The sequence below is a fragment of the Brassica oleracea genome, chromosome C4 (genome assembly GCF_000695525.1).
Source record: "Brassica oleracea var. oleracea cultivar TO1000 chromosome C4, BOL, whole genome shotgun sequence".
Taxonomy (NCBI): domain Eukaryota; kingdom Viridiplantae; phylum Streptophyta; class Magnoliopsida; order Brassicales; family Brassicaceae; genus Brassica; species Brassica oleracea.
This window is the reverse complement of record NC_027751.1, coordinates 19,406,810-19,415,710: the sequence shown is the minus strand read 5'-3', so window position 1 is coordinate 19,415,710 and position 8,901 is coordinate 19,406,810. Positions and strand designations below refer to the sequence as shown.

The following is an 8,901-nucleotide window of genomic DNA, read 5'->3' as shown; positions in this document are numbered from 1 at the left end:
AATATAATATTCATTCTCATTACTATAAACAAAACATTCTAATAAAACTTTTGTTTGTTTTATTTTAAATATTATAATTTTCATTTTACTCTTATATGTTTCTTATCAATTTATTTTATATTATATTTTTTGTCAGACAGTGGTTGAGCTTTTTTTTTTAATTCAGAATGTAACTTTTATTTTTTTCAATATTTATGTTGATACAAAAAAATTATATCATAAAAACTAATGTGTTCATGATTTATTGTAGTAGTGTGTATTGCATCTATTTGCAAATTATATACTTATTTTACTATAAAATTTCACGAAAATATAATTGTTGTACTTTAATGTCGATATACCTCCATTTATAATATGGTATGTTTTATGTGTGATTTACAAACAAGTTTAAATGATTCGAAAACACATAATCTCTTTCACATGTTGATATACCTCCATTTTTAATATGGGATGTTTTATATGATTTTTTCTAAATTATTTTATCTAATTGTGTAAAGTTACTGTAAGTAATTTCATTTTCCAAATTTACATGTTTGTAAATATATATTTATGTTAGTGAAAACACACAAAATCTTTATTTTTGGAAAAAAATATTCATAATACATTTCTTACTTTTAAAAATGTTTATGTAGTTTTATATAAAAATATTTCAATTAATAAATGAGTGGAAAATGTTAACCAAGAATTAGTAAACCAATATTTAGGAAAATGGAATCAAGCCCAAATACTTATAAGCTAAGTTACAATTATAGAGAACTGAGTGACACTGTCTAATACAGAATTAAGTACAACGTCACATATTACAAAATTATGATGAAAATTTTGTGACTGTAAGACATTAAGTTGAAAATTGTTATTGTACTTACCACTTTCTTTAAAACTAAATGAAACCCTTGTTTATGCCTTCTGTGATTCTATCATCTTGTAATGTCTATATCTTTATAGCAAAGAAGATTTAGACTTATTATAAGAAAAAAAGTAAAGAAAGTTTGGAATATAGTAATGGATAAAAATATTACATTACATCGCAGGTCTTTAGATACAAAAAAAAAAAACTCTTTCGAAATCCTTGATCTTGGCCGCTAAGTAAAAAAAATAGAAAAGAACACACTATTAGTTATATTTTATTTTGAACAAAGGCATGGAAATTATAACTTGAGAATCAAGGTCGATGTCATTCAAGATGTCAAGCTCTCAGCTTCCTTCAGTATTTGCAGCTGCTACCTCTGTTCTCCAACTCCGACCACACTGTATACCACACTGTACATGTAAACGAAGAGTAGCAGAAATGGCAAAGCTTGTCTATTTTTGGTAGGCCCATAAATCTGTTTGGTAAATGATGGAAGTGCTGATGAGAAGTTGAGATGAAGCTTAGAAAACCTATTCCGCCACACCTTTAAAGCTATATCACCTGGTGACATTGCTGATCATGCACCCATGCGCTACATCTTGCTACCTTGTTACATCTGGCTACCTTCTCTGCAAGTAGTTAATATAGAAGCGTTAAAAAGCAAGAAACTGTCGTTTGAAGCTAATAAAAATAAACTCTTTTAACTTCCAAAAATATATTTTGAAGCCTTTTTGTAGTATATGTAGTTAAATGCATATTAGCTTTCAAATTTTGTAGAGAAAAACACATGGGGAAAGTAAAAATGTAAAGACTTATGTCGCTTATGCGTGCATCAGGGCCTGGCCCCTGTGACTATAATCATGTTATTTTCATCAACCTCAAATACATGATGTTAAGGGAAAAGGTGAATCAATAATATAATCTTAAGTCAATTACAGTGTCTAGTGGGCATGAATTGACATTTGCGATGAAAATGATATGCGGAGCAACACTCAATAGGAGAAAAATAGATAAACACATAAACTTATTGAATTTATTGGTGAAATGGTCATAGTAAGGGTTGAAAGAATGTTCCCGACGGTAAGAAACCAAGAGTAAACCAGAGCGTATTTTTATCATTCATATACATGAACAATGGATACTTGTAAAAACAACGGAAAAAGAGTTCAAACTTCAGTGTTTTCTCTATGTGATCAACATGTTGGACTACTAAATTTCAACCCAATGTTGATGGATTATAACATATTGACATCAAAGAAAATGATCAACTAATATGCAACTTTTTAAAATGCAGAAGAGTGTTGATCAAATTACCTCCATAGTCTTTTGTACACTGGATCAACATAAGAGTTCAGAAGCACAAACAGAAGAACATGAATCCTGGAAAAAAAAAGAACTCCTGAACACTTGCAAAAACCAGGACACATCAATTGCACTATCATATACTTATACTCTCCCTCAGATCTGCATTTCTTTTCTAATAAATTAACCAAATCAAACAATTAATTTAAATGATAAGCTCAGCTATTTAGCATTCGAACAGTAAGCATCATTTTCTTGGCGAATGATAAATAGGACATATGAATATGTATGCTAAACGTATTAGATCAGCAGAAGAACAGCTGAAGATGTTTATATAGCGGTAAGGGAGTTCATGATCAACACCATGAACTAATGGAAACGCATATTCAGCTCCATACATCACAATCAATCCTTTATCTATTGAATCATTTATCAAGAGTTGAAGGCGATGGACTTTTAGGACGCAAACCTTTTGAATCAAGAAGGAGCATGTCCAATCCCATCAGTTATCCTCCCCCTCGGGTTTCCCAGAATCGCAGAAGACGCGAGAGGACCGTACCGGAACAATGACTGGTGCTAACATCAGAAAAAAGGTCTGGTAAGCCACCATTGTTGCAGTTTGTGTTGTAAGAAAGTTTAGTAAAAGATATATGAAGAGAGGATGAGATCGATGAGGGAAACACTGACCTATTTATACTCGCAGGTCCACCGACTCAACCAACCAAGCTAAGCCTGTATTCAAAGCCACGATAACTCCTACCGTTTCAGATTCAGTGTGAAGTTCAGAGGTCGCCGCTGAGCAGAGAACAGAGATGAACACGATTAGGGTTTAATTTGTTGGGCTATCGGGCTTTAGACCATAAAACTATCGAAATGTTAGTGTCATCAGAAGCCCAAATCAAGCAACGAAAAAATTAATGAAACAACGCGGATTGCATGGACACGTGTCACAATAATATGAACTGACTTATCTAGATAGCATCCTACGTGGCTTCATAAGAGTGAAACAAACACTCTTTTATAATAATAAATAGATTGACTAAAGTTAAATGTTTTTTTAGTTTTTTCTTTGGAAACTTTGATGGAGTCTATATAGCAGTGCTACTTCTAAGTTTAATGAAAGAAGAAAAAAATAACCAAGATCATGGGAGTAGTATATTCATCTTCATTTCTTCAACTTAAGCTGAATATTTTTTTTTTTTAACTTATGTCTTTTTTTTTTGTCAAATTTTAACTTAAGTCTATGTTTACAAAATAACTAAGATCAGAAGTACGAAGAGAACTTTTGCTCTTTTCCTCTTTTGCTCTTAATTATTCTATTGAGAAAAGTTGAGTACTAATACATTTCTTCTTGCAACAACTATAAAATGTACAGCTTTATCTTTAAGCAAGAAGACTCTACATGCTTTCTCCAATTTACTCCTACAGAATTTATAGGAGTTTCAACTAAAGAAAATGAAAAACGTTCCAATTCAACTTTTACCATTTATCTTTCTTTCAGTCAGTGAGTATATTCCCATTTACCATTGGCTCCTTTAGAAGCTGAGCTTCTTCAACAGAAAATTCTTCTGCTTAAACCGCACTTTAATGAATTCGAGCCCCAGTAATTGAATAGCACTTCAAATCATTAATTAAACGTTCTAGTTCCGTTTGTGGAGCTCGATCATCTTAGGGGTTAAATGCTCTGGTGAAGAAGCACTGGGACATGACTTAGTGTCATGTTCTTGACCAGATTCATTGCCCTGGAAGCCCCATAACTCTTTAGCTATGGCGTCCCCTTCCTCTGCACAACAAAGTAAGAAAATAATGTTAAATCTCTCATACACTAATCAAGTAAACCAAACAAACCAATGGTCTGAATTCAAACCTGGCTTCAATTTCTCAGGATCTGGTAACTCCTGATTTGCGAAAGGAGTACTGCTTTCACCGTTGCTGGATGATTTCTGAAGGTGTAATGGTATTTGGGAGTATACACTATGCAACTTTTTGTGTAACTCTTCCATCTTTCCTGTCATTTCATCAGCTCTGTCCATGTCTATAAGAACCTGAAAGAAAGAAACTGATTTAGCAAGCACCGAACATAGTGTGGACATAAAAGCTTTTGGTCATATTTTGATCTAACCTGAGCGGGATGCTTATGGAATATTGGCGCAAATCTATGCCGGCAATACTCACTAAAGAGCAGAGTGAGAAGAATTAACGGTATGGTGAAACCCGAAGCAACCGTTGATAGCTTTAGTCCGAAAAAACCCAAAGCAATAATCTGTGTCAAGATCAGTGAGAAGATTGTTGTGTTGTGAAAGATAGGCCAGTATTTTCCACCGCTTTCGTACTTCGTAATATACACGTTGAGTATCTGCAAATTGAGAGTATCCAAAAGATCATGAGCCTGGCAATACAAGTCCATAATGATAATTATGTAAGAGGGATCAGAGAAGCTATGGATTGCAGACTTACCTGATTTTTGTATATTAGATATGCAAGGAAGAAGTATATCAGCAAAAACGGTAGAATAAGTGGCGCTATGACTGAGTTGGTGAAACCCAGGAGCCCAAACAAAAGCAACCGAGGAATTTCGGTATGGTATGGGAACCTAAGTGTTTCGTATGACTCATCCTTGTTCGTTGAAATAGCTTTTGCAGCCAGATTCCATATAAGAGCCATAGGTTGCATTATTTCACAAGCCAAACTGGCCCAGCCAGATGTGAAACAATAGGTCGTAAAGAAGCCAGCCTGCATATGTCAACGATTGAAGCCATATTTAGAACCGGTGGATTTTTCTATCTAATAAAGAATAAACATGTGAGGTGCTCAAATTATAAATCGAGATGTGTGTAATTCCTCCACTGGCCTACGTATTCTCCAGTTTATGGTCTATCGATGTGCAAGAGAACACTACATGCAAACTGATCTGGGCAAAATGTAACCAAACTATCTCCAAGTGACTGTAGAAGCTTAAACACTGGCAAATACTTATCTTTTTGTGAAATGTATATTACCTGTGTCGGCACTGCTCTTGCAAGTTGTGCAGGTATGTCTCTGACACTAGAGAAGACATTCAGTTGCCTGATAACAGACCCGGATAAAATATTCACGAAGAACACATTCCAAATGGTAAAATATAAGATTTTGATGCATGCACTATTCTTCCTTATACTCCGTGATATACATCCCTCCAAGGCTGAAAAATACATCATCAGTGGTGGAACGGCGTAGAAAAACAGAATCAGTATCACACTGGGTAAGTACCCTGTGATGACCTGGTTTATAAACTTCCTGCAAAATGGTTTGAATGGTTGATTAACTTTACAGATGTTAAAAGTTAAAACCAATTAAGAACATATATAATTTTATATCTCTAACATTACTTTCCTTATGGTTTTAAATGTAAATAGAGTACTCACTTCTTCAAGATACCTCTTAGAAAAGGAAATGCATGAGACAGCTGTTCTAACTGAGTCAGACCTTGAATGAAGGTCACAGGAATAAGAAACACAAACATGAAGGCAACTGCACCAACAAGAGTTGCTATTCTCCGTATCCAAAGTTGTCGATATGGTATGTTAAGATTCCTCCAATACACATCGTGAGGTTCTGGAGCTAAGTCCGACACCCATAACATAGGATTTGATGATTGTAGAACCTCTGAAACAACAAGTGCATCGTAACGTGTCTTAAAAAACACAAAAGCAGCTGGACGTTCCTGCAAATGAGGAGAACATTTTGTGGCTTTAGTTAACTATGACGTCAACACAAAGAAAGCAGTGTTACTTCTAAGATCAGGGAAAGTCAGAAGAATTATTACTTGCTCTGTTGTAGTCACAGTCAACTCACCAAGCTCCATTCCTTTCACACTGTCACCTTCATTAGATAGGATATGAAACGAATTTGTGGCTGTAGGTCCTCCACAAAAGTTACATGGAGTCAAACTCGGTTTACAACTGATTTCAGGAGATACATGTTTTAGACTCAGGCACACCCTCTCTGCATCATGCTGAGACACAAATTGTGTTAATCTTTAATATGTTTCTATAATAAAGAAGTTCCATCTCAAATATGTTTCTAACTATTTTTGTTTTGATTCCAAATGAAGCGCTACAGTTAGGATACAAACAAGAAGATCCTTTATATCCGATAATATGAATCTAAACTATATACCCTTTTAGCTGATACTCAAACTATATTTAACCATTATATCTACTGTTCTACGTAAGATCATAGATCTCTGCATGTATTTATGAAATACATAACCCTTTATAACATCTAATCATCACACTATACTTCAGAACGATGAAACTCTGCACGAACTACGAAAGTTATTAACCAAATTGAATACCAAAAGAAGAAGAAGAAACACAACGTAGGCAAAATTTTCAAATCATATTCACAAAAAGCAATAACAGAAGTTTATAACAAAAAATCTATCTGACAAGGTAAGCCAAGAGGTTAGCTGCAGCCTAAAAAGAGCTTAAAAACCGACAGGCAACAAAAGAAACAGGCCACTAAGTGGCCCCATGAGAGTACATACCAGCAGTCTCTGAATGATACCATTATGGTAAACCATCTGGTGGGACAAATAGCATGATGAATAGTAATTTGTGAAGTATTTGCTCAGGGTGTCGCTGTAAGATTGCTCAGGGTGCCATGGAATAGCTCGGATAAGAACGGTAAATTGACTTGGCTTTGGGGCAGAACTAGTAATATGTCCAAGCCTCATTTTGGCTATGGTCCTATACTCCTACAGTAAAAAGATGTTTAAGAGGAGGAAACGCAAACTAAAAATTATTAAAACGGAGGAACCAAGAGTAAAACAATAAGCATGGATGAGATAACCAAAGTACAAGAGGTCTCACAAAGTAGAGAAGAAGACAAGCTGCTGAAGTAATAATGTACAGTGCAAGACAATGAACCCACAGCCTAAGAGTAACAAAAGTTGCAAAAAAATAAAGATCAGCACTTTAGCCACTTTGTATAGAATAACGTTGAACTAGAATTCCTCACAGAGAAAAAGGTATAGACGAAAGCTACACATTTTAAGGCAAAATCACGATTACCATTTTGAACCTTCTTTAAGATTTTCGATAGTGAACACTTCGGATGACTCCAAATGAATTTCCTTGTGCACCCTCGGTTGGCCATAATAATTTACAGGCAGCACAAAGGCAATACAAACAACAGCAGTAATAAAGAAAATACGAATGCTGCAAGAAAAAGAAAAAGAAAAAAAGTCAAAACAGTTGTGATATTTATGAAGAACAATTAAAGAAAAAGCATTTGGGGGAGGAGAATTTGCAGTAACCTGAAAATGACCATCCTGAGGAAAACAACAGCGTCAAGGCCAGCAGCAGCTAATAACTCATCTTCACTAGTTTCCCATGCTTTGACCAGCCAACTTGGAGAAGGCACAAACCTCTCATACCAAAAAGGATCATAACGTCTAGCACCTCCACAAACAAGCCTTCGTCCAAAATAGACACAGTAATTGGCTGGCTGTTTCCTAAGTACGGAATAAAGTGACAGAAGCACAATGCATATCGAAATGTTGATTCCAGCAGATGTTAAAAGAGCTGCAATCTCCATCTCAATCCCTCCTCACTAAAATTGCAGGCAGAGAAGAACTTCATAAGCCTATTCAATCAGCCCGATGTACGAGGATCTTAGATCCGCAAAGAAACTGTAAGGAAAAGTCAGAAAAATACGAAGTTTAGAACTCTTAATTGGGGAGAGAGTAATCTCATAATTGGACAAACGTGTATGTTGAATCCAAAGTAGTCAACTTTCAAGCTAGGAACCAAGGGGATAAACAGACTAACCACATAGGCTCAATTATTGCCTATGCTTAGCTTAAAATCCATATCTTAAAGGATCTAATAAACAATAATCTCAACATTAATTAATACATAATAATAAGCAGTACCTAGACTACAACACTAATGCTGTTAGATCCGAATCTCAAAGGTAATCAATTTCTGTTTCCCCCATACACACTACATTCTCTTCCTTTATTAGACACAAATTCCATTGTTACGTTTTGAGATATATGGCCTAAACATCAAAGCATTACTACGATAGAGGAAAACACCATGAATAAGAGGAACCAGATTCGAGTAAAGCCACAGAGATTCTGATTCTCAAGAGGAACATAACCATGAAGAAAACGAGCGAAAACAAATCGAATCCAAAAACAATACCAAGTGAAACAACGAAACAAGAGATCTTCGCTGTGACTTACACGGAGAAACGCCAAAACTTTGGTTTGACTTCCGAGAAATCAATCACAGAACGAGAGAGAATACAGAAACCCTAAGAACTCGCAGAGAAGAGAAACAAAAAATAAAAAGAATAAAAATGACACCAAATTGCTTTGCAATTCCAATCCCGCGAGGAGTTCGCGTTGTTCCAGTTCATATCTTAAACGAAACATGAAAAATAAATAAATGAAAAATGCAATAGTATTATTAGGTGAGGAATGCCACGCTGTGTGGCCGGCGCGAGGCGGGTGCCACTATCACGCCACGTGTCAAGATGGTAACGGTTGATGCATGGATATGTGAGAGCGACTACTCTATGGTCCAACTTATTACGACCGTTGGATTTTAATACGTGGGTAAGATAATCACACGTGTGTACCATAATCATTTGCGTGACGCTTTTTCTTCCAACATTCAAGTGTTAGTTAAGACTGGCGACAAAATAGGAAGGTTAAGGTATCATATGTACTTTCATGTGTTTTTCTAGCAGTGAGGGTT

At 35.4% G+C, this 8,901-nt stretch overlaps 1 protein-coding gene and 1 long non-coding RNA gene across 7 annotated transcripts; both read right to left on the bottom strand.

Moving 5' to 3' along the window:
* Nucleotides 1–1,003: 1,003 nt before the first annotated feature.
* LOC106341353 lies at nt 1,004–3,049 on the bottom strand. 2 transcript variants are annotated; one of them, XR_001269614.1, is made up of 4 exons: nt 2,840–3,049; nt 2,622–2,728; nt 2,165–2,230; nt 1,306–1,479 (listed from the first exon to the last, which is right to left on the bottom strand). It is a non-coding gene; the product is annotated as an uncharacterized LOC106341353 (long non-coding RNA). The 2 variants fall into 2 exon arrangements; XR_001269613.1 differs by lacking the exon at nt 2,165–2,230 and having other exon boundaries at nt 1,004–1,479.
* Nucleotides 3,050–3,456: 407 nt separating this feature from the next.
* On the bottom strand, nt 3,457–8,552 carry LOC106341349 (CSC1-like protein RXW8). Of its 5 annotated transcripts, none has more exons than XM_013780132.1 (12): nt 8,385–8,552; nt 7,452–7,826; nt 7,207–7,353; nt 7,006–7,069; nt 6,681–6,890; nt 5,958–6,146; nt 5,557–5,855; nt 5,152–5,428; nt 4,610–4,885; nt 4,275–4,508; nt 4,020–4,197; nt 3,457–3,935 (listed from the first exon to the last, which is right to left on the bottom strand). In XM_013780132.1, the coding sequence occupies exons 2-12, from the start codon at nt 7,730–7,732 to the stop codon at nt 3,793–3,795; spliced, it is 2,298 nt and encodes a 765-aa protein (XP_013635586.1). In that variant the 5' UTR covers nt 7,733–7,826; nt 8,385–8,552; the 3' UTR covers nt 3,457–3,792. The 5 variants fall into 5 exon arrangements, with proteins under 5 accessions (XP_013635586.1, XP_013635584.1, XP_013635585.1 ...); XM_013780130.1 differs by having other exon boundaries at nt 7,452–7,808; XM_013780131.1 differs by having other exon boundaries at nt 7,452–7,780.
* Nucleotides 8,553–8,901: the final 349 nt, after the last annotated feature.